General features: G+C 36.7%; 4 protein-coding genes across 4 annotated transcripts; 3 read left to right on the forward strand and 1 right to left on the reverse strand.

Moving 5' to 3' along the window:
• Nucleotides 1-10,449, reverse strand: LOC149740778 (phosphatidylinositol 3,4,5-trisphosphate-dependent Rac exchanger 1 protein-like). The gene is made up of 9 exons (XM_089872738.1): nt 10,311-10,449; nt 5,639-5,873; nt 5,036-5,242; nt 4,153-4,257; nt 3,906-4,016; nt 3,550-3,768; nt 3,348-3,410; nt 2,215-2,300; nt 1-737 (listed from the first exon to the last, which is right to left on the reverse strand). Exons 2-9 carry the CDS (start codon nt 5,792-5,794, stop codon nt 548-550), a joined length of 1,137 nt encoding a protein of 378 aa, XP_089728864.1. The 5' UTR covers nt 5,795-5,873; nt 10,311-10,449; the 3' UTR covers nt 1-547.
• On the forward strand, nt 7,859-25,116 carry LOC149740779 (large ribosomal subunit protein uL3-like). The gene is made up of 9 exons (XM_089872735.1): nt 7,859-7,867; nt 22,054-22,077; nt 22,251-22,443; nt 22,855-23,023; nt 23,435-23,570; nt 23,755-23,941; nt 24,138-24,257; nt 24,455-24,597; nt 24,773-25,116. The coding sequence occupies exons 2-9, from the start codon at nt 22,075-22,077 to the stop codon at nt 25,049-25,051; spliced, it is 1,230 nt and encodes a 409-aa protein (XP_089728861.1). The 5' UTR covers nt 7,859-7,867; nt 22,054-22,074; the 3' UTR covers nt 25,052-25,116.
• On the forward strand, nt 8,664-11,611 carry LOC149740780 (uncharacterized). The gene is made up of 4 exons (XM_089872740.1): nt 8,664-9,197; nt 9,912-9,988; nt 10,336-10,468; nt 10,958-11,611. Exons 1-4 carry the CDS (start codon nt 8,961-8,963, stop codon nt 11,147-11,149), a joined length of 639 nt encoding a protein of 212 aa, XP_089728866.1. The 5' UTR covers nt 8,664-8,960; the 3' UTR covers nt 11,150-11,611.
• LOC149740781 (solute carrier family 22 member 15-like) lies at nt 16,352-21,759 on the forward strand. Its single transcript, XM_089872728.1, has 12 exons — nt 16,352-16,563; nt 16,965-17,075; nt 17,389-17,518; nt 17,581-17,745; nt 18,005-18,134; nt 18,341-18,447; nt 18,783-18,906; nt 18,968-19,108; nt 19,538-19,626; nt 19,841-20,022; nt 20,371-20,550; nt 20,935-21,759. Exons 1-12 carry the CDS (start codon nt 16,480-16,482, stop codon nt 20,968-20,970), a joined length of 1,479 nt encoding a protein of 492 aa, XP_089728854.1. The 5' UTR covers nt 16,352-16,479; the 3' UTR covers nt 20,971-21,759.
• Nucleotides 25,117-25,213: the final 97 nt, after the last annotated feature.

Below are 25,213 nucleotides of genomic sequence, written 5' to 3' on the forward strand. Positions count from 1 at the left end.
TTTGTTTAACTCGGACACCTTTATATTTGCACAAATACGCTTGCTAATCGTCATTAAGGTTACAGTAACATTAAGACTTTTCGTTTTTCCTTTTTCCTCAGTTTCGATTCCGATAAGTAATGTCAACAGAAACGGAAAGACGACAATTAAAACATAAAACAGTGCTTCGCAATATTGGCCGAATTAGGCCTCGATTTTATTTGGTACATAGAGCGCCACTACCGTTGTGTGACATTTCTTACTTATTAAAGTTTTATGTTATGGAGTTAAGAGTGCGTTGTAAAAAAGCCTTATTAAGGTCAACTTAATTCTAAAATATTTGGGGGCGATAATACACTTGAGAAGCACTGTTGTACAGATTGGAGAAACATTATTGCAGGCCTACAGCAGATTCAACGCAGTAAAAGATTTACAGTGTTAAAATACCACGAAAAGAAGGCGTATAAAATGGAACATACATAAATGTTATTGAAACAATACTAAGCTATATACACAATACAAATATTGCAAACTTGGACATAAAACTGCGACTTGAGGGAATGGAATGTCATGACGTTGATGTTTTGATAAGGTCAGATGATGATTTGATCACAGTAGCAGGAGCAGATAAAGCTAAGCGCGCCCTTTCAGCTGGTTGCACAAGTAAATACAACTTCCATGAAATAAGGTTCTTCCATTCCGACTTTTCTTCTGCAGTTACAGCATACATGTAGTATACACGATCCGAAAAGGCCAGTCTGTATAAAATGAACATACTAACACGTGGAAAATCATTACGATATTAGTGTTATATACGTAAACATTGCACGAATTCAGCAGTCCGGGGTAAGATGGTGCATATTGTAATACTTATTTCTCGTCCTATTTTGTAATAAACAAAAAAAAACATTGAAAGAACTAAAACTGTATCCTTACGACTTTAAAATAGGCTAATGTGTTAGAGGTAGTTATCTTACCCCACAGTACTATTGGGGTGGGGTAAAACGGGACACCTTTAGCACATAATATCTTAATTATGTTTTAAACAATTAACAATGGTCTATGGGAGCCGTGAGAATACGGCTATACAATTTTTCCAATGTTGTTTGTTCACTACCGAATGGGACGAAAAAAAAGAATGAAAATGTGTCCCATCTCCCCCCACCATACTATATAGAACACGTAGGAACCAAGTACTTCCTTTAACAATACTGACATGTTTCCGTGACCGCTAAACATAATTACATTGAAATACGTATGTTTAGAATGAAAATCCCGTTGCAGAATGTGATTTCTATGACTATGACTTAGTTACAAAGTGTGTATATGGGGACATATATACTATTACCTTTTTACGTTTAAATGCGGGTTTTGTAAAAATAATATGCGCAAATACGGTATTACAAATCTAGGATAATTTATTGGTGAAGGATCATGGGTGTGGACTGTTGGGAGTCATAAAAGGTTGACTTGGAATACTGGTATACTATGTGCTGTGATTTTACCACGCACGGTAATCATAGAAACGAAGGCGTGTTATTCCTGTTGATTTCTCAGCATTCAATCGACTAAAATCTCACACTGTTACAACCTTTCTATTTTGCAATACATTCTAACGCATATACCTGCATATGTTTTACCGCTGATACTTTCCAATGTAATTAAGGCTTCCAGTCGTGATGTACGTATGACAGACCGTAAACTCTCTCTCCCTCTTTCATCAAAACCACCGTTTAAAGCCGACAAAGAGGTTAACACCTCCCCCATACCGTACTATATTGCTGTCGTCACTTGCTCGTTTTTAATACTGCTTATTATTGCATTGAAGTTTAAAATCGTATAGACGGAGCTGTGTCTCATAAATGCCTTTGCAAATATTTGGCTGTGGTAAAATGGGACATGCTTGCTTTCATTCTGTTTTCTTGGCCCATTTGGTAGTAAACATAGCATTTTTTAAAAGAATAGCGCACATGGGTTTAACACCTCGTGTCAGCTTACGAGTTACCATGTATGTTACTTTGTAGGAGATTATTTTTTTGGATTTTTTTCATTTTTTATGTATGGCTGATAATTTGGACAACTTATTAGTGGCCATTGGGTTGAAGGAATTCCCGTTAAGTGTGTCTTGCCCAAGGACACATACGCCACAATACCCATTACTGATTGGTTACAAGCAGGCGCGCTAACCACTATGCCACGGCACCGGATTTGTATTATACATATTATGCCACTTACCCAAAACAGTGTGGTTTTGCCGGAAGGTCGTTTTCAAGAACTGACTTGCAATGACGTAGGTCGAGCGTAGTCAAGGCTTTTTCGTCCTAAAATTAAATGTTAACATTTAAATAAACGCATCTTGTAGCATATTTTAGCACAATGGTTCTTAATATTCAGTTTTCTTTTTGGTTCAAAAGCTAATCAATTAAAAGGGGAGAAAAATGAAGACCTTTCCATTTTACTATCTTATTCCAAATTACATAGTGTTTTGTAAGTGCAATCAAAATGCAAAGTGAAAAAAGTGTAAAACTTAAAATGTTTCAGGAAAGATGTCCTCGTGTATATTGGTTGTGGTAAAATAACATAATTTCATTCTTTTTTACCGTCTTCTTTGGTATATGGTAAACAATTTATATTTACAGAATACTATGCTAGCAAAATAAGTAATAAGAGAGTTGTTAATTCAAAAAAAAACAAGATTTGGAAATATTAGGAATTTCATCTAGATATCCCATATTACCCCACAGTATAGCATCCCATCTTACCCCACAGCTTGGTATCCCATTTTACCCCACAGTATGGTAGATATCCACTCTTACCCCACAGTTTAGTATCCCATCTTACCCCACAGTATGGTATCCCATATTACCCCACAGCTTGGTATCCCATTTTACCCCACAGTTTGGCATCCCATCTTACCCCACAGCTTGGTATCCCATTTTACCCCACAGTATGGTAGATATCCACTCTTACCCCACAGTTTAGTATCCCATCTTACCCCACAGTATGGTATCCCATATTACCCCACAGCTTGGTATCCCATTTTACCCCACAGTTTGGCATCCCATCTTACCCAACAGCATGGTATTCCATATTACCCCACAGCACAGTAAGATATCCCATCTTACCCCACAGTTTAGTATCCCATCTTACCCCCTACAGCATGGTATCCCATATTACCCCACAGCGTGGTATCCCATACTACCCCATAGTTTGGTATCCCATATTACCCCACAGTACGGTATTCTATCTTACCCCACAGTAAAGTAGCTCATCTTACCCCACAGTTTGGTATCCCATATTACCCCACAGTAAAGTATCTCATCTTACCCGACAGTATGATATCCCATATTACCCTCACTAACACTTACCACGGGTTCGTCAAAATATTTTAGTTCATATCCTCTCAAAGTGAACCACCGTATCTTCCAACTCTGAAAGGTAGGTGAGTCAATATATGAACTGGCGATTACCGATTATAATACATGGGACAGGTGTCTGGTATGTTTCTTATAAAGATCAATAACAAGATAACAATAATCGACCGGGATCATCTGATAAAGGATGAATCACCTTAACGCTTCCACCTCTTTTAGTAAGGAATCCCATTTTATTGCAAAGGGAACGGTCATCCCAAGTTTTCTGAAGAGTATCACATAATGCATAGGCTGCTTTAAGTGCAGATGATCGACGTCCTGCTTCAATCGACGTCAACGCTGCGTGCGCGATCTGATAAGCCGCTATGACGTCACAGAGGTCTTTGTGCGAGGGAGCAGTGAAAACAGCCAGTACCTGGAAATAATATCACGTAAAATTTAAAGAATCGTGTAACATGCCATACAGCATATTACTAGTAATCCTTCGTATTTAAGACCATAAAGACGTATACGCCAAGATAACGTTTTAAGAAGTCCAACTATGCTGTTCACCTTTAGCAATACGCTGAATCGGCAGATCTGCTGCAGAGGTTCTTTCAGAGAAAATTCCAGCACGCTACAGGTAATGGCAGTTTCAAGCTTCGGTATCTCTGCAAGCCAGTTCTGAAAAACAAAACGCGCGTCGGTCTGTTTATACTTATTATAGCGGGGGCGATATTCATATACGTGGGTATATAGGCACAAGGCGTAAGCATATATAGCTGTGTGATCTTATACATCGATTTCCTTATTTTCTTACCTCAAATGTTTTCTTTAGGCTTGCCATCTTCAAGACATTCGCAGCGACCTTTTCTGCTCGTTCGTAATTTGAACAGTAAATGTCATAAACTTGAAAATTGTCTTTCTGTTGAAATTGTCATTCAATAAAATTCGACTTTAATATATAGTAGAATGGGTAAAAATGGGACACCTTTTCATTATGTTTTCTCGACCCAATTGGTAGTAAACAAAGTTCATTCAAAGATTTATAAAACCGTATTCGCACGACTCCCATAGCCTGTTGTTAATTGTTTAAAACACGATCAGGATGTTTGGATCTTATGTGCTATAAAGGTGTCCCATCTCCCCCTACAATATGAATAAATAAGCTTATCGTTCTATGTTGTTATCAGTCATAAAATACATATTTTTAAGAAACCGTGTTTTGTGAAATATTACGTAGGTAACGTTTCGTGCAAGTCGACATGTAAAAACATTAGCAGAAGAGAAAATAGTTTATTTACGTTTTATTGGAAGAGCTATTAGTTATATATTACGTTTTGCCTGGGGGCAACCAGAGCAGATTTATATCGTCATCGGTTCGGTGGCGTGTTACATTCTACATGCAGCACATGACTGTAAACAATCTATAGAATACATGACAAGGCATTTTTCATATAGAGGCTAAACTTTCCCTATATTGGGGAAATGGGTACATCCTAACCTAAATCCTATAGGCCCGATAGCGTGCTACGTTGCGCAAGACCAAACTCACATAATTGACAATATTGACAATATAAACCACAACAACGGAGTAATGAACCGATTCTGGCATACATTCTGGAAAAATCATAGCGTTTCAAGGTACGGGTCCTCACCCACATAGAATAGAATAATCACTTGTACACTAAGACACAACTTACCAACTGTACAACAATATTTCCAATGCTGAAATCACTTTGCGGTTTCGTCAAATCAGCAGCGCTTTCGACATTGATTTTTAACTTTTCCAGAAGCATCTCATGAAGTTTCAGCAGGTCTGGCATGTTACCAAATAAAGCCCTGACATGACCGTCGTCGATTTCATATTCAATGTGATCTGCACATTTTTCGAGGTCTGTTTTCATTTTCTATAAAGGAAATGAACGTGTCTTAATCAAAGGGTTATAACGTAGAAAACAGCAACATAAAATATTTTATTATTCTACTTTTGATATAAATAAGCATTCGAACGTTTTATTTTGAAAAAGTAGTACATATAGTGGGGTTGGGGTAAAGTGGGACACCCCTTCAGCAGATCCACGTACCCTAAACGTGTTTTAAACAATTAACAGCGGTTCATGCGAGTCGTGAGCATACAGTTTTACAGCTCCTTGAATGTTTTTGTTTAGTACCAAATGAGAAAAATAGAACAAAAAGGTGTCCCATCTTCCCCACACGACTATATACACATAAGCCAGGTCATATTAAATTCCTTTTTATAATTTACAATAACTTAAAAAAATATGGGATTCAACATGTCTTACATCGACTGCGAATTTCAAAATCTTGACGTAATTTGTCTCTCTTTTCAGGATTTCCTCCATTATTCCAGCTCTGACTATTTTGATCTTATTTTCAGCAGTTAATTCTATTTCATCGTTCGTGATTGACGGCGAGCTTTGTCCATTGTTGTTTGACATACTTTTGGATCGATATACTTCAGCTTAGATTGTTTATATTGTGATATTACCAGCAGTCTCTATTTAAGCCTTCGAGATTCTATTATTAAACAATAAATGCAATAAAAAGAGTTAAAATTTATAAGTTAAGATGAAGAGCATATAATATTCTATAATATCTAATCTTATTTACAATCATTATTAGCGCCGTTTTAGACGAGGATGCGATTACGTAATTCTGTAAATATTCTTTGTTTACTACCGAATGGGACGAATAAGAAAATGAAAACATAAACCATCGTCCTCCAACCTATATAGCATGCATGCGAAAACAGTATTGTTAATCAGCCATACATCAAAACAAAGCCAAACGTAAAACGCCTTGGTAATTTAAACAAAAACTTTTCTTAACACTAACTGATTCAAACATAAACCGCAACCACATTGTAGCTCAACTGTGGTATACTTGACCACATAAGCGCTTGCGCTAAATCTATGAAGATATCATTTGCGTAAAGCATATTCAGTTCACAGCAACAAAGAGATCACGATATTACGTCATGAATATTTCCACTTAAAACGCTGTATGTATGACGTAACATATCGGCTTCTGTAAAACGAAAATTACGTAACTACTTTTCAGGTTTCGATCAGTACGTTTAACAATACGCTCGCATTTCCATTCAATCTATGTTCTCACTTCTATACCTCTATATTGTACTCAACTATACGCAAAATTTGATGAAACGGGCTGAATGAATGCGTGCTCTGCGAGAGTAAATAAACTGCAGCAGTGACTCATATTTTAAACAGTACCTGTGCGACACGGAACTAAGCATTGTTGTTATGGTATTATACAATATTGAATCGGCAAGCTTTCGAATTTGCGTGGACAAACATTGTGGCGATAAACCCGGTATATAAACATAATGGTCATATATTCCTAGATCCCATCTACCACTGAAATCTTTTGCTCGCAACAATTAAAGTAATTTCACTGATACTTGAAACTGTTGGCTGTAAACTGTTGTGCTGTAGTTTGACTGCTGTCACAACCGTTTCCCGCAAAGCGTAAACGCGCCGCCGGTCATGTTACTAATCATTGTAGGCGTGTTTGTAATCGATAAGCATGCTTACTTGCTGGTTTAGCCTGTAATGTGATGCATTTTAATGCAAGCGAAGCAGTCCACTTAGCATACGGAAGATCCAATCTAATGAAGTTGTTTATTGGCGTTTTCGCGTAACTACAAATAATACAGTAACGTAGATGATATCGGCACGACGATTGTGTGTTTCTTACTAACAAGAGCATATGAGTGTTAAAGAATTCTTGTACACGAACGACGGGCGTATCCACGTATAATATATAGCCAATAAGCTGACATTCTTTTGGCAGGAAGGTTTTGAAATAAACCCCATTTTTGGAAAAAGAGATTGGTGCGACGAAACGTATTATATACTACATGACCTGCATAATCATGCAACTATAGACAGGAGCCATTTTTCAATTCTTCCGATAGGAAAGGTCATTCCTTATTTGAAGTTGGAAGCCAAATGTTACCACAGATGGAAATGTTTATTTTAAGAATCTGCAACGGCCGTGGATGGTTCGATTTTATATTACTCGACCTTCTACCCGCATTTTCCTCCAGCGTGCCAACCTTCATGACTTTCTATGCCGCAGCAGACGATTTTTATCATTGGTCAAATTTAACGCGAAAATTCAGTTATAGCCAAGGCGCCGTTCTCCTTATCTGTATATCTAGATTTCGGGTGTATAAGAAGTGTGGATTTGAAAGAAATCACTGCATAAGGATACGAAAGCAGCTGTAGACGCCCGGCGAGTTCCAGTAGGGTTTTTAAAAAGGTAATTAATTCGCAAAGCCAGTTTATGCCGCGGTTGTAAACATTTTAAATTATTACGGTAGCTTCTATGTTGCTGGTCAAGTCGGTTCCGGGAGAAGTCGTAACAGTTAGTGGCGCTTGGTTCCTGCCGGTGTCGATAGGTGCCGCCGGTAAGAGATACAGACATCTGCTGACCCTTACCGGTCTTTCTCGTTACGAAACCGGTACCGCGATACCCAGAGTACGGGCAGGCACAAGAAGGCGGGTTGAACTAGTGCAGCAAATACGTAAATACAGGCGGAATCAAAGCTGTACGAAAACTAACTGCAAAACAGTCTTTAACTATATAGTAGTTTGGGGGAAGATGGGACACACTTATATTCTATTTTCTGGTCTTTTTTGGTAGTAAACAAAGAACATTTTAAAAAATTATAAAACCGTATCCCCACGACTCCCATATATTAATTGTTAAAAACGTAACAGGATGTTTGGATATTGTATGCGAAAAGGGTGTCCCATCTTACCCCAACCTACTATATCGAATCATATTAACTTCTTTCCGCTTTGTAATCTACCTTCTGGACGTAGTTCCATCATACGCTTGTAATTGGGTAAGCGCAGGTGATTAGCATCAAAACATAATCGTGCGTCACCCGTGGTTCATCTTACCCCCGGGTGGTTTTACGAATGCGACGACATGCGTGTTATTAATTAATACCAAACCTGCAGGCGATACATTTATGATGCAAAATCTGCATTTTTGGATTTTTGACGAAAAAACATTGCAACCGGTTAACCGAATAATTTGCGATTATATAAAGCAATAAAGCAAACCCTTTCAAAATAACTGTTGTTTTTGTCTCTGCTGTCCCGTAATTAGGTAATAATTTACAGATAGACCTCAATCTAAACGACCTAAATGCGACCTAGCAACAAAATATTGCTTCTGTTTAAGAGGGGAAGCCAGTTTTAAACTAACCGAACCGGCTGTCGAACCACATTCATCTAATTTTATCAGATTAAAAGTCACTATAACTTTTTTCGCGCTTCAAATTTGCGGCTATAAAGATGAGGCAATGAACGCCCATTCTGAGAAGTGCAGACAAGGACGCAACGGAACAGTATTTGTAAACTTTGGCGAGCAAAGTTTACAATATAATATATCGCCGCTTTGTTGTTTATGCGATGATAGGTCAGAGTCGCAGCGTACAGGCATAGTGCAGTAAGGCATATTTGCCACGGTGCCAAAACTGAACGGTTTTGTTTATTGCTCGGTTACATTTTCACGCAATTATTCTCCAGGTAAAAAACGTTTTAAACTTAATTATTAATCACCGCCGAGATGCAATTATCCGTTCTGCCTTCGGATCTCATGGTGCTGGTATACACCATTCTCGGACTCGTTTTGACCTACGAAGACGGGGGACGAGTCTCTGCGAATCCAACTATGGGGCATCATAGAACAAAGGGGCGGAACGACCACGGCCTACTAGGAGAACTGGCTTCATTTTCCAACGTATTGCGGTTAAGGAAAATCGGGAACATCTCAAACCGTCTTAACATAGTTACAAGCGTTCCGGTAAGTTCTCAAGTATTTCAAATATGTATTTTAGAAACCTACAATCACTTGTTTAATTAGCGGGTTGGAAAGTCTTTTTATGGGCAAAAATAAAATTGAGATCCCTTTAGCATGAGATATACTGACTGAGCCGCCAAATTAATACTGAATAAAATGACAAACAATTAAGAGTCGGCGGAGGAAGACGGTCAGTGTTTTTAATTTCTCATTTTTCATGGTAGTAAACAAAGAATATTATAATAGTACATATAACTGTGGCCCCAGCACGACTTTAACAACATGTTGGTAATTGTTAAAAATATACGACTAGTAAGTATGGGAATTTATGTGCTAACAGTGCTGTCTATCTTATCCCGCAGTGTTATAACATTTTTATTTAGTTACATTGCGTGTAATTTATACTTTGCTATTTTGCCCAATGCAAGCGTTAACGTGGACGTGCTTTTGAATATATTTTAACGCTCGCTTTGACACGAGTTTGCCCTATATATAAACATTTTGTCTGGATTACAATATCACGATTTTGACCTTTATTAAACGGAATCCGTCTGGTACAAGAATATTCCCGAATCGGGCGGCTCCGGTTGATACGTGAATCACCTTACAATGCGATGCATAGTTTTGGTTAGTTCTGTTTTTAAGAGTGGTTTCCCACGCCCCACTTTTCTAAGCTGCAAAATGTTTTCGCCATTTTGATAAGGATTATATTTGCAGACGAGAATGCCAACGCTTAAACGCCAACGCTGCATCGAAAGAAGGGACAACACTGAGAGTCTTATGGATTATTTACGGTGAGAAATACAGAAGAAAATTTTTACCCGCACCTTAAACTCGGTTTCCAAAAACGAAAGTTTTGGAGAGGTCAACGACTAAAATTAAAATTTGGAACTTTTGCGAGCCGTGCGACCCGTATATATGCTTTAAACGAGTAAAGGTGACTGTACACAGTATCCGGAATTCGTGAGTTTTTTTCGGTTTTGTCCGGATTTCGCTGCCGCATGCGGAACTCGGAAATGGGTTTGCATACGACTTAGCAAACAAATTCGCATGCCGGATACTGTGTACAGCCACCTTAGCGACTCTAAAACGTCATCATGTTTTCTTGATTCGTACCTTATAGTTCATGTTCTTTGCCCAGGGTGGCACAGGCGTTGATGAGCAACCATTTGGTGAGTAACACAGCGGATGCTTCCCGCAACAGTGTAACCGGAGTTGCCCATTCACTTTTTCTTGAAATGAGGAGCTTGACCAAACACATAAACCACCATCAGGTGAATATTACTGCAAAAACACGCGTTTAATATCATTTTTTAAATGGTATACCACAATAAATGCACAGGAACCAAATTTTTAACTGTCCCCATAAATTTACCGCCTAAATGCGGAAAATATTTGATTACAATACACTTTAAAATCCGGTTAGATAAGTTATTTTAAAGGACTAGAATATTTCTGATGCTACTTTTAAAGAAATAAATTTTTATGTTTATTATTTAAAGTTTAAGTTGGTTTAGCAAAACACTTTTCTTAAGTTTTCCCTTAAAATATTATCTAATTTCCACAGTAAATATATACACTGATTTTACTCCGATGCACAAGTTGTAGTTTTTGACTGAACATTTTTAAATCGCTTTAAGATACATATGTTATATAAAACATATATTTGTGTGAATCAAAAATGAGTTTTTGTCATTATTATTAAATTATTTAAACTCTAGCCATTCTACCGTTTTATTGTTAACCTGTTAATTCCTTTTTAGTCAAAGAAATATGAAGTGACAACAGCGAGTCGTTCACAGACTGGAACTTGTCTTAACGAACTTTCAGCTCATCTATATCGGTTGACGAAAGCCATGTTAGCATCGAGAAAAACTAAATGTCATTTCTACCCCATACAACATACGTGTAAAAAATTCCTACGGTCTTGCAACTGCACTGTACGACGCATTTAACGAAACTTAAAACTTGCAAAATAATCTTAAACCTGCAATTTTATTACTGTTGTCACGTATAGAGAATTTTATTGCGCAATTATATTAAAAAACGATGTGATTACAAAAGGGGTGGATTAGCAGACTGAAACCGGATGAGAATTTAGAAACATATATTTCAACTTATTATTTTGAACTCACTTTTGTGATTGCACCGGGCCACCCCCGGTAAAGTTCAGTACCCCATTTTTCTGTGAGTAAATCCCCTCGTAATTATCAGCTGTTCATGAGTTCATTATATTGCGAACGAATCTGTACAGTATTCTACATGTTATTTTATTCGTAAATTTAGTGAACTGTACATTTACTATATTCCTTATTTTTTGCCGTCTAGCTACATCGTATCACTGCCATCATCTTTGTTGTCGCGCGTTCCTATATTTATTTCAATATCCTGCTATTTTAATACATCTATTTCATTTATATGTTTTCATAATTAGTAGAAAAAATGAGATGCTTTTTCTGTAACAAACACATCAAAAGACGTACATATAAGTTTACTATACCCCAAAATATTGCACCCTTTTTGTTGTTCATTGCGCTCTGGGATAAAGTAACCAGAGTCATAAAAACACCGTATTTTCTGGGGATTTGGTCCAAACAGTCTATACACGTGAGCACATGATATATAGTAGGGTGGGGAAAGATGGGACAAATTTTCAATCTATTTGCACTTCCAATTTGGTATACTAAACAAACATTTAACGATTTCTAGTAAAACCATAGTATACTGAAGTGGTAAAACCGTATCCTTACGATTCCCATATGCCGTTTAACCTGTAAAAACACGATCAGAATATTTGGATATTATTGCCAGTATTAGTAGTTTGGGGTAAGATGGTCCCAGTTTTTATTCTATCGTTTAAATTGGCAGTAAACAATACTTTTATGGTTATAACCGTATTTTCACAATTCTATAAAGCGTTGTAATTATCAAAAACACGATTAGGAAATATAGGATAACGATCTTACGTCACCATCATCATAATTAATAATACACTTGATCACTTATGGGTTGTATTATACCAAACTATAAACGGAAATTTGGACGCGGTTATTCCATATTTGCGTTTAGAATGGTGCGACTTTTGTGTTAAACCCAAAATAATTAAAGGAGTCCGTATGTTAGTGCGTAAATCGCTGGTGAAAATAGGCCCCAAAATTTATCTGTACGGTCGAACGAAGTTCTTAAAATAAACCTTTAAAAGTGAAATCCATTTTTAACCTTTTATATAACTATGTATGAAATCGAATTTAAACTTCCTAAGTTGCACCCGGTGTGGAGGTGCGTAAAAATAGACCATCGACCCGCTGGTAATGCGTAACCATACGTTTGGTCCGATTCTCTCCTTACCCAGTAGCTTTGTCGTAGGTGGTGTCACTATTTTCACGCCCGTGTGCGCTAACTGTTTTTATAATTTAAAGTTCATGTAACTGCTTGACTCAAAGAAGTTTTTTCGCGTTTTGCAATTGAATCAGTGTTAACTAGTACTACACTAATTGCGCTAAAATATTTAAATCGCAGGTTCATAAAAACACCAAGAAATCAAATAGATTGTTTTGAAGGAAAATGGCGGAGTAATATTGCACGCACAAAAACCTGCTGAGCAAGTTCGAATAGTTTTGCACGCGAAAGCTTAAAGGATGTCAATCTCGCGGGCGGTATAGCACGCAGTTCTTATAATAAGACAAAGCTTTCTTAAAATACATGGTAGATTCGACGTCCGCGATTTTTCGATTATTCTGTAATCAGCGGATCGGTTCCGCCACAAAATTCTTAATCCAGTGTTGCTCAATGAATTTCCGTCCCGTTTGGTGGAAAAAAAGGGTGGGGGAACATGGTACACCTTTAGCTCGTAATATCCAAATATCTTAATCGTGTTTTGAACAATTAACGATCTATAGGAGTTGTGAGAATATAGTTTTATATTTGTTTGAATGTTATTTGTTTACTACTAAATGGAACGCGAAAATAGAGTTAAAAGGTGCCTCATCTTCCCACATTGTATAACAGTTTCCCCGCGATTCCGTTGTTAATTGTTCAAAACACAATCAGGGAACACGGGATATTATGTGCTATAATGGTATCCTATCTTAAACCACAGAAGTATATTCTACTTCGGTTTCCAGATCAATTTGACTAACATTGTAAAATTCCAGTAGATATTGAATCGCCAAAGCTTCGCTGTTAATATTGTTTTTTTTTGGAAACACTGTTTTAAACATTTTTTTATTTTTTTATAGCTTCACGTTGCCACGTAGGTGGCAGGAGGCCGCGTAACTATTTCACGGGTCCAGCGGAAAATTATGATTTCGTCGTAACAACACCAATATGGGGTGTTCAGATTTTAGCTTTTATAAACAGACAAAAAATTGAACTCTTTTTGTATTAATGTGGTATAGTAACTGTCACGCAGGTCGTTTTAGATCATGTGTCATGTAACTTAATGTTTATGCTACATAATAGTAAGGTGGGAAGACGGGACACCTTTAGCACAAAATACCCAATAAGTTGACCGTGTTTTAAACAATTAACAAAGGTCTATATGGGTGTCTTTTATGACCTTTCTTTGTTTGCTACCAAATGAGACATAAAAATAGAAAAAAAGGTGTCCCATTTTCCCACCCTTTTATACTAAAACTCACTTTTTTTCACCTGCGATATATTATGTCCTGCTGTATGAAGTTATGTCCTGCTGTATGACGTTTGTGTTCACTGTTTCCCTCCTCACAGCGAATCATAATTCCAATGTTTTTATATATTCCAATGAATTCAATAAATATTTTTGTTAGCATTTCTTTCCTGCAAACCAATTTTGTATAATTTTTAGCCCAAGAAACTTGTTCTGGTAAGGACCTGGGGGCATAAAAATACAAAAAATAAGATAATTCTGCGAATAACTGTTCAGAATGCAACTATAAATAAATAGCGTCATGCCGCCAAAGCGCTGTAATTTAAACAATATGTGTGAACTAGTTAATCTGGTGAACACGTTCATATTTTGTAGCAGCACTCAACTATTTGCGCATGTAAAAAAAAACAGTTTATTGCGCACGTTTTTTTGCGCATAAACCCCCCGTTTTATGCGCGTTTCTTCCTCATGTTTAAAAAACAGTTTCTTGTTCATGTGTTTTGCTCATGTAAAATACTCATTTTTGCGCATGTAAAATGCCCAGTTTTTTGCGCTAGTAAAATGCCCAGTTTTTGCGCAGATAAAACACCAGTTTATTTTGCGCAGGTAAAATACTTAGGTTTTGCGTATAAGTAAAACGAATAATTATAAAAAAAAACAATGAATGAATGTAACTTATACGCTTTATCCTCGCGTGGTCGGAAAACGACAGTCGTTATAACACGGGTGTTGATATACACCTCGTGCCAGCTTTATAGCTATGTTCAATTGAAAATTAAAACATAATAAAGTCTATATTTTACATTTTTTTATATAAGAAGAAGCATATATTATACTAAATCGGAAAGGAACTTTGAACTTTCTTTAGTATTTTAGAAACTAGAAACGATTGAAGTTGAGTGACTTTTTCTAATGGGAAGTCCCATGCATTGCGCCACGGCCCTTTTTACTCCAGCGGTCGAACTTGCGGTTTTGAAACTTATTTTTTTCAAAAGCTGTTTTGTACTTTAAAACTTTGATGGTACCTTAGAACACATTTAAGCCTATTTATCAAGACACAAATTCTGATTTTTCGTTGGAATGCCCCTTTTAACCCGACGCAATATAGTATGTTGTATAGCCTGCTAGGCCTTAACGGATGCATTTGTATAGCCTACAGCAAATTGGGATACGTAAATCTGTAATCGAATCAGTAGCAGCTGATGTTACATAACTACTGAAAATGCAATGCCTTTCTACAGTGAGGTATTTTAAAATCTGCGCTGGTGGGGAAACCTCACATTTGTGGTGAAGATATATACTCATGGTCGAAGTATATTTATTGCATTGGTCTCCCTGTAGACTTTTGTCAACTATCAGCTTATCTACACTACAGATATATAGCACGGTCGGTTAAGATGGAATACCTTCAGCACAAAACATCCAAATATCCTGATCGTGTTTTAAACAATCAACAAAGGCCTAGAAGAGTCGTGAAGATACGGTTTTATAATTCCTTGAATTCTCTTTGTTTACTGCCAAATATAGGACGTGAAAGTAGAATGAAAAGCTATCTTCCCCACCTAACTATTATACCACTCATATAAGAAGTAATATAAGATTTTAAAAAATGCTAATTCTACATATTTATTTTACAAGGGTTCTTTATAAAAGAAAAATCGACTGCGTCTCAACGTAAGCATAACTTTTTCACACTAATTTGATCGTTATATGCCTCTATAAAACTTTGCAGTTAACTGAACTTCAGCAAATGCGATTCATGGCCAATATACGCGCTGGACTCGACTTTATATATTTAAAGCAAAACCGGGAAATTCCACGCCTGATGCATTAAAATACTAAATCTTTAGAAATGACTAACCCCGAAAACCTTTTCAATTCTTGTGGTTCACGTTTTACAAGTCCAAAAAGTGAACCGACAAGTGTCTATTAATTGTTTCGGTTGTTTGGCATTAAATAATGCTGCATCTTGCGATTATGACGCAATGATCGAGTCACGCGCGTACCTTTCGCCGTCAGTTGATGTCATTATTTAAAATACCATAATCTCGGCAGTTGGCCAAAGGCTCCGATTTATAATGACGTTTTTACGATGAATCCTAACCAGTAAGACAGGATGTTACAGCCTATATTTAAGGATAAATGTAGGTATGTGTATATAATGATTATATAACGCATCATCGCTAAAACTATCATAAAGTTAAGATGGCAAGACAAAAAAGTCTTTATTTAACGAGCTGGAACTTGGAAAACCAGCTAGGTTGTTTACCCAGCTGTAATCTAACGCAGAGTTCGTATATAAACATGTTTATATATTCATATACGGACTCTGATCTAACGTTATACAGAAATATGTTAAAAAGACATAAAATATCGGTTATTGATTCAAGTTTTATAGTCTTTGCAACAAAACTATACTCCGAGAAACTTATATTATACCAGATTTTGAAAAATAAAACTTATTGTTCGTAAATATAGTAAAGTAAATTTTAAATTGTGTAACACGCAAGCCGCTCCCCATTAAAAATCGAAACTGATTTCGTGGCTACAACGGTCACGCATGAGCGGATGCAAATGTAAATTTTAGAAGCTGGAGCAAAAATAAATAGAAACAAATTCTGTTGGTATTGCTTTTTGTGCGTTATAAAGATTTGAACCATGGACGTTGAACAATCTTTTAGGGCTGTGGGAGCTTTTGGGAGATATCAAATCTTATGTTACACTTTACTTGCCTCCATGCACGTAAGTTACATTCTGCGACTTAGTAGCAATGCTTTTATCTGATACTCTATTCGAGTAGTGTATACCTACAGCGTGTGTGAACGACTGTCGTTTCCTTCCCATTTCCATTTCTTTGCTGTAATGTTAGTAGTGAAGAATCTCCCATTATCCCCAACTACTAACCACTACCCACCACTCTAATCTGTGATGCACCAAAGGATTCTTTACTAGTGCCGAAATTTCATATTTAAGGTGGCTGTACTGCCTGTACATAGTATCCGGCATGCAAATTCCCTTGCGAAGTCGTATGCAAACCCATTACCGAGTTCCGCATGCGGCAACGAAATTCGGACAAAACAGACAAAACGGACGAATGCCGGATACTGTGTACAGCCACCTTTATAAAATGCTTTGTTGTTTAGATTTACCTCGGCTTACAAATGTTTCTGATGGAATTTATTGCTCTTGCCCCAGAAAAGCTGGTAAATGGACAGAAAATACCAACAGATAAAGCTACAACTATTGTGGATCAAGTAAATAAGTTTTCGGAATCTCTTTTGTTAATGACCTGTGAAAATTTGGTTTCAAAATGTTTCTTATGTCTCACTGATTATTTTAAAGAAGGTTAACAAGCACAAGCTAAAGGTTTATCATATCTAATTTTCACCTTAAATATGATATGTTTTGTTTATTTATATAATAAATGCTTTACTTGGCTGCTTTTTCAACTGCTATTTTTTATGGAATGGTTAGACAAAACCAACAACCAACTTTGTAAAGAGTGCAATGTGTGAAATAACTTTATATTTTAATATAAAAAATTAAAATTGATTTGTGTTTTCACAGTGGAAGTTACAAGACCGCATGTGGATAGTAGGACTTATCAAATCTATTTATTTCTTGGGTGTTTTGCTAGGAAATCTGTTCATTGGTCAACTCTCTGACAAATTTGGCCGAAAAGCAGTTTTATATAAAGGTTAGATTCCTGTAGCATCTGTAACTAATAAACTATACGTTAATATTGTTCCCTTCATTCAGTGTACATTCTGCTCATCTGCTTCTCATTCTTCACATTATTTGCAAACAACTATCAGACTCTCGCAGTTATTCGGTTCTTTGTTGGCGTGTTTGTTGGTGGAACTGTTCTAGTTTCATTCGTTCTCATACAGGAACTGCTGGGTTCTTCAGTATGGACCATATCAGGTAATTTAAGTTAACTGCAACATTTCTTTACAAGCAAAATATCCAAGGGAGACCAGCTTCGATGCTAGATACGATAACCATATTTACCCTTGTGCAAATGATTGCTTCAGCCTATGGGTAACTAATTGGGTATAGCACCCTTGGTGTTAGGCCAGCAATCTAGCCCAAATCTCAGCCCATAGGTTTTATAACGTGTCATGCTGTAGGACCTTGCCCACATAGTAAGACTTATTATTCTTAATTCACTCTACCTTTCCAGGAAATATCTTGCCAGCATTATTTGCACTTGGTCTTGCTTTACTAGCAGGACTCGCTAGTGTCTTCAAAAACTGGCGTGATCTTTGTATTGTGACATCTCTACCTGGGATTATTTTGTGCATTGGTTCATTGTAAGTGATTACTTTTACTACTTATGTCAATCAGTTTGGCATCAGTGAAGAATTCTTCAATGGTAGTTCATATGGTAAAAGCAAATGACAATACATTTTGGCTTACCAGATAAAATAGCAGGATTCTTTACTGGCACCTAGTTTTTATATATCATATTCAACGACAGAATAAATAAATTGAAAACTATTAATTTCAATCTCAACAGCATTATACCAGAATCTCCACGATGGCTTTACTCTCAAGGAAGAATTGCAGAAGCTGAACAAACCATGCGTTACATGGCACAGAAGAATGGGGTTTCTTTCAAAGAATGTATGTAATGTATAAACATAGGTTTTGACAAGTTTGATGGTGTCTAGTATGTCAACCTAGTGGTCACGGTCACTAATGGACATAAAATCTAAAAAATAAGTAACATACTTGGTAACTCATAAGCTAGTACGATGTGAAACAAAACACCCTTGTTACAACAATTATCGTTTTCGTCCATGCGAAGGTACTGTTTACATATACTATTTTAATAACTATACCAGAAGGGTATATCACCTAAAATAAACTTGTTTCAAAAAATTTGGCATGCCGTAATTATTTGAAAAAAGAAAATATGAGCTTGTAATCTTGATGAATACAAACTTTTAAATACACAGGTAATAACATCATTTTAAAACCAAAAGCATCATCTGGAAAAACTAAATCTCAATCATACACAATAAAAGACCTCTTCATTACAAAACGGATGGTGGTTAGAACATTAGTTATGGGATATCTATGGTAGGATACGCATGTGTAATACTCTGACAATGTAACTTGTAGATATCAATGTCTTTTTCAGGTTTGTATGCAGTTTTTCATACTATGGGCTAACCATGAGTTCCGGGCATTTATCATCCAGTGTTTACACAAGTTTTGCTCTCTCTGGTTTGGTTGAATTGCCTTCTTATGTTATAGGGGCAATACTGATCAACAGACACTGGTAAGTAACTAAGTGTATAATATATACTAGTTTGCATCACCCCAAACATACAAGGTGTTCGTAAAGTGACTGTGCACTTACATATTTATTAACAGACATTTCGGTATAGTGTCCAGGACTCCATAACCCATAAGGTAAATAAATATGAGTGACAATTATAAATGATGTTGAAGTGACCCTGTTTGCATTATTACAGACTTCAACCCTTCTCATTTTGTTTCTAAACACCTTAATCAACTGCTGCCTTGGAATAAACTTAACTTTATTAAAACAGTCCACAGTGACTTTTCAAACACCCTGTATAATGGCATCTTGGAAAATGCAACGAAATGAAATAAAAGTCTGACTCTGTGGGATTTTCTAGCTGCTACTAGTATTTTATACATATATAAATCCATCTGGTTCTATAATATATGAATTTTTCTACAGGGCTGGTAGAAAGAGAACTTTGGTTGGAATGCTTCTTCTTGGTGGAATATTCTGTCTTTGTATCATGTTTATGCCTCCAACTACAAATGGTGATACCTATTTTCTACCATACCATAGCTCAAATGTTTCTAATACACTTAAACAAAAAAGTTCATAAATTGAAATTGAGTTAATAAAGTATTTTATATATTGGATACTTAGTTGGCTACCAATGTGGTACAAAAAAAGGTTAATAGCTACTACTATATTTAGTAGCAACAAACCACAACCACTGTTTAAAAAAACATTTTTTTGTGTTTTTAGGTTCATTTTCTGTTCGTATGGGTTTTGCATTGGGTGGCAAACTAGCAATGTCAGCAGCTTTTTCCATTGTTTACATCTATGCTACTGAGCTTTTTCCCACTGTTGTGCGTAATGTTGGAATGGGAACATCATCTGTATGTGCGAGGGTGGGGGGTATGTTGGCACCCCTGGTTATTTCACTGGTAAGTTTCTATTCTATGTGGGTGAGGCACCCAGCGCGGCACGCCATAGGTCTTATTTTGGTCAGAATTGGATTTCTTAAAAAATAAAAATGACTTCTTCTCCACCAGTAAAACTGTGTGCAATGCAAAATAGATGCAAAAAGGGCTTCCAGGCAATATGTAACTGACTGTTGCAACATGTTTAAACAATGCACTTATAAACACAGTAAGGATCTATTACTACAAAAATGTAACAGACAAAAATCGAGTACAACGCAAGTGTTTAATAAAATAGATACATTTCACCTAAATGGCATCGCCAGTCTCCTATTCAAATACAATGTAAACACTTACGTTTTCCCACAATAGACTCAGTTTGGAGCATCTTTGCCTTACATTGTGTTTGGTGTTGTAGCTGTGGTGGCCGGATTCATGACGTTACTTCTACCCGAAACTTTGAACCAACCAATTCCAGACAACCTGCAAGATGTAGAAGTAAACATGTCAAAAGCCGGAAGATATCAACATAATGATGTGCCTGAAGATAAGGTTTGTATGGATAACATTAATAAGACCAAAACGTTTTTCTGGTAAAAGTTCTATTTATACATTGTTTTGCAAAGTTCACAAGTATAAATAATTATACTTTAGGAAACATTTGTCTGTTGTGCATTATATATATATTATTTTTCCAAGTTGCAGTATTTTGATTTTTTAGTTGCATATTTTTCTTTTAGGTAGGTGTATAGGAACCTTTTTTCCCCAAAAATAAAAATTGTGCAAGAGCCAAACATTCTAGTGTTTTTACAAGTGGCAGTATTTTAATTTGTTGGTTGCATATTTTTAGGCAAATAGGGATCTTTTTAACATTAAAATCTTGCCTAATAGATTTTGGAGTTTTAGCGGTATAACTATAAGTTTGTTTTCCTCTAGATTCAATTGTTACAGCATGATGAAGAAACTGTGTAATGGGTGGACCAAACTTCAGCACAAGACAATTAAAATAGACAAATCATTTTTTATAAATTACAATTCCTATTAGTGTTGCAACGCAACACTAATATGCCTTTACATTTATAGTTTATACACACTTCTATTAATCATTTTAAAGTTTTTATTACCATTTGTTTCATTTGCACTGTATATTATTGTGCCTTACCTTATTCTTAAACCAAAGTGTTTCAGATATATACAAAGACTAAATATTTATGCACTTTTGTACAAGTTAGCACTAAATCCAAACCATTCCAATAACAAAGTAATATATTTTCATTTTTTTCATCAATTAACAACTCGTTTAAAACTTCTACCTTTAACACAAACCGTGCCTTAACCCGTTATTGAAACTCCTACTTTCACACAAATCGTTTTAAATATTGGTGTGTTTTGTTTGTCGAGGTGGGTGAAGAGGATTTTTTGAAGATGTAATTTGCTCGCATTATTTCTAACAGTAATTCCTAAACTTTTGGCAGTGGAACCATCCGACCCTACAATAAAACTTGTAATCGTTTTCTGTTGGTTATCAAGGCCGCACTAGCAAGGGTTTATAAAACCTATTGTAGTAAAAATAACCGTCGCCTATATAAGCATGCTTATATACTAACTCTTTATAACTTGTTGACTAAGGTTACACAATACATTATTTTATGTTGTTCGTTAATGCACATTTATTAATTAAATTGAGAAAGTTGCAATTATATATCTTTTTTGGCTTAATGATGTGGTAAAGAATAAATAAACTAATTATAAGCAAGCAAACAGGTTTGGCCGCCTTTTATCAAAAATAAGGGGATCCCAACTAAGAGAAAATGAAGGTTATATTTTGTAAACATTATTTAATTTTTTAACAAAATTCCCTAAAGGAATTTTATAAAGTTAACTTACACACCTTAAAAGTCCAATACCCTACGTACTTCCTCTATAGCCCAGGAAATTACATAAATGGTGCAACAAATGCACGATTTGTCCCCTAAGATCGTCTGAACGTCACGCATGAATATTGGTCACGTGGTTCGTAGATGTAATATAACGTGCGAGATTTTAGAAATCTTTCCTTTTCTCAGCGCTGTTGAAATGGTAGGTTGGTGTGTTTTTATCTACAGGAATCGGCTTGTATACATGCTGCATTTTGTTTAAATATTTGACTAGACATATTCGGAGCATGGTGCTTTAAGTTGGTTAGGTTAATATGGAGAACAAGTGCAATTACTGGTGTAATTACTAGCTTTTGAAAATGTTCTTACTTGCAGTCTCATCGAAAGTTTTCTGCGCCACGTCACGGCTCTTTGGGGTTCTTACCTCGTAAGCGGTCGTCCCGTCATCGTGGAAAAGTTAAGGCTTTTCCCAGAGATGACCCATCTAAACCATGCCATTTAACGGCTTTCATCAGCTACAAAGCTGGCATGACCCACGTTGTTCGTGAAGTTGACCGACCAGGGTCAAGTAAGTAGATTATCCATATTTTGTCTCCACTATAGTGAAAAACAATGCTGTTATATCGGTACTGTGGATATGCCTAATAACTTTAAGCAATACGTCCCGAAAAATATACTAAAATATTTTATCCTGAAAACCAATTGAATATTTTCCTTTGGCTGTGATTATGAAAAGTTATCCCTGTCTGATGACTATTGAGTCATGACGATAACAACCGCATCGCTATGAGCCAAACACTAATAAAATTTAATAAAAACAACTTGATTAAGATTACTTTTAATTGGTTTCGTTCTAAAGAGACATAAAAGTGAATTTTATTAAGAATTTAAAGGAAAAACTGTACCGTTTAAAGCTTTTTTATATTATAGTAAAGAATTTATGGTAATTAATAGTCCTAAAATGCTAATTCTCCTGCAGAGGTTAACAAGAAAGAAGTTGTGGATGCTGTAACCATCTTGGAAGCGCCACCCATGATAGTGGTTGGTGTGATCGGTTACATCGAAACCCCTCGTGGTCTACGAACTTTGAAAACCTTGTTCGCCGAACATCTGAGCGACGAATGCAAACGGCGATTCTACAAAAACTGGTGCGTTGTTTTTTCAGCTTAGGATTTAAAATGTGATGAAAACTTAGACGGGCGGTCTGATATAAAGTGCTGATTCGTCTTTTTTCTGATTTTACATTAGTTTACCAAAAGTTCTTTAAATTCTATGATATTTTGGAACTCGTCTGGTCTGTGGTTAATCATGTGTATACCATGTAGTTTTCGATCATGATTTCTAACCAAACTTTCCCATTCTGCTCCTCTCAGTAATTTATCTGATGAGCTTCCAATGCCTGGATGCGATAAGTGGATGTGCCATAGACAACCATGTCTGGTCGCGTAACCACTTCCATCCTCTCCCACTAGTCTCCTCTCAGTGTTAACTGATGAGCCGGTGTGGTTTCCCATCTCATCTGTCTTTTGTCTCCCTCCCTACCCCCCACCCCACCATAGGTACGCATGCAAAAAGAAGGCCTTCACCAAATCGTGCCGAAAATGGCAAGACGAAGAAGGCAAGCGTCAAATCGACCGCGATTTCAACCAGATGAAGAAATACTGCAAAGTGATCCGTGTTATCGCACACACCCAGGTTGGTGTGGTAATCTAAATGTCGCTTCTCAGCTACTGCAGTTGATGATTTGCTGGCACCTCTTGTATGAGAGTTCTTAAGAACCCATTGAACGGATTAAGCAAGCGTCTGATGTATAACATACACACAGCTAAATCCACTGTAATAAATCCTTCATTTTCTCTAAACTGAAGTATTTCCACAGATGAAACTTCTCCCAATCACCCAGAAGAAGTCCCACATCATGGAGATCCAAGTGAATGGTGGAACCATTCCAGAGAAGGTTGACTACGCACGAGACTTGCTGGAGAAACCAGTCCCAGTCTCAAACATTTTCGCCAAGGATGAAATGATTGATATCATTGGTGTGAACAAGGGGCATGGAGAGAAAGGTATATTTTCATTACAGACCCATTATTCCTTCATTACACCAAAGGTTTATGATGAAAGCATTGCTTTGCCCTTGCCGGGGCAACCTGAATAATACTGTAGATAACAACAATGCTGCCTTCCTTCTGAAACAGTTTTCTGCCACCCTTCATTTACAATAAAGTTTTAGACCCCTTTTTAAACTCATTCTTTACACAGGTGTTACTTCTCGTTGGCATACAAAGAAACTTCCACGAAAAACCCACAAGGGTTTGAGAAAGGTTGCTTGTATTGGTGCGTGGCATCCAGCCAGAGTTGCTTATTCTGTTGCAAGATCAGGTCAGTATATGTTACTTAAACATTATGCAAATGATGATTCTCTGGAAGTGCCGTCTGACCGATAGAATGACGTCTGATTCCTAATCTGATGCGAAAAAAATACTATTTTCAAATAAAATCAACAGAAAAAACATAATTTTCAAATCTGCGGAGTGCCAAAATTATCAAAAAATTAACCTCATTTTATTACCTTCTAGGTCAAAAGGGTTACCATCACCGAACTGAGGTGAACAAGAAGATCTACAGATTAGGAGCTGGTATCCATAAAGAGGGTGGCAAGCTCATTAAGAACAATGCTGCTACTGAGACTGATATCACAGATAAGAGCATCACCCCTATGGTAAGATTTCGTATCTTGGAATTATTAATTTAGTTCTTAATGGGTAACCACTTTGTATAAAGTTTGCAATGAAATCTGTATAAAGTTTGCAATGAAATCAATTAAGTTTCGCATCCTGGAATTCTCTACTCTTGGCTTGGTATTTGGTTTTACAATGTGAAGCTTATTTTTTCAGGGAGGTTTCCCCCATTATGGTGAGGTAAAGAACGACTTTGTGATGATCAAAGGTTGTTGTATTGGACCTAAAAAGCGAGTGCTTACCCTTCGGAAGTCACTGATCACACACACCAAACGTGCAGCTCTGGAGAAAATCAATTTGAAATGGATCGACACGTCATCAAAGTTCGGGCATGGTCGTTTCCAAACACACGAGGAGAAACGTGCCTTCATGGGACCGCTCAAGAAGGATCGTCTCGCCGCCGCTGCTGCTGCCGCTACCACAACCACCGCTTAAATTATTTTGCGGTCGAATGGTTTATCGTGCATTGCTCGACAATAAAATAAATATGAAAACCTTGAGTTCGCCCAGATTTATTTTTTTGTAGCCGTCGCACGAGGAGACCTATACCTGTGAACCAGAAGCACGTGTATCCAAATATCGGGGTCCCTCTGAAAT

Source organism: Ciona robusta, chromosome 2 (assembly GCF_009617815.1).
Source record: "Ciona robusta chromosome 2, ASM961781v2".
NCBI lineage: Eukaryota > Metazoa > Chordata > Ascidiacea > Phlebobranchia > Cionidae > Ciona > Ciona robusta.

Excerpts from the sequence above, each read along its gene's own strand:
- LOC149740778 (XM_089872738.1), bottom strand. The coding sequence starts at position 5,794 with ATGTCAAACAACAATGGACAAAGCTCGCCGTCAATCACGAACGATGAA. Across the intron at positions 5,243-5,638 it reads TTTTGAAATTCGCAGTCGAT|AAAATGAAAACAGACCTCGA; the intron begins GTAAGACATGTT and ends TTTCCTTTATAG. Across the intron at positions 4,017-4,152 it reads GCCTAAAGAAAACATTTGAG|AACTGGCTTGCAGAGATACC; the intron begins GTAAGAAAATAA and ends TTTGTTTTTCAG.
- LOC149740780 (XM_089872740.1), top strand. The coding sequence starts at position 8,961 with ATGCAATTATCCGTTCTGCCTTCGGATCTCATGGTGCTGGTATACACC. Across the intron at positions 9,989-10,335 it reads AGTCTTATGGATTATTTACG|GGTGGCACAGGCGTTGATGA; the intron begins GTGAGAAATACA and ends TTCTTTGCCCAG. Across the intron at positions 10,469-10,957 it reads AACACATAAACCACCATCAG|TCAAAGAAATATGAAGTGAC; the intron begins GTGAATATTACT and ends ATTCCTTTTTAG.
- LOC149740781 (XM_089872728.1), top strand. The coding sequence starts at position 16,480 with ATGGACGTTGAACAATCTTTTAGGGCTGTGGGAGCTTTTGGGAGATAT. Across the intron at positions 16,564-16,964 it reads CTTTACTTGCCTCCATGCAC|ATTTACCTCGGCTTACAAAT; the intron begins GTAAGTTACATT and ends TTTGTTGTTTAG. Across the intron at positions 19,627-19,840 it reads TATGCCTCCAACTACAAATG|GTTCATTTTCTGTTCGTATG; the intron begins GTGATACCTATT and ends TTGTGTTTTTAG.
- LOC149740779 (XM_089872735.1), top strand. Across the intron at positions 23,024-23,434 it reads CGGCGATTCTACAAAAACTG|GTACGCATGCAAAAAGAAGG; the intron begins GTGCGTTGTTTT and ends ACCCCACCATAG. Across the intron at positions 24,258-24,454 it reads TTATTCTGTTGCAAGATCAG|GTCAAAAGGGTTACCATCAC; the intron begins GTCAGTATATGT and ends ATTACCTTCTAG.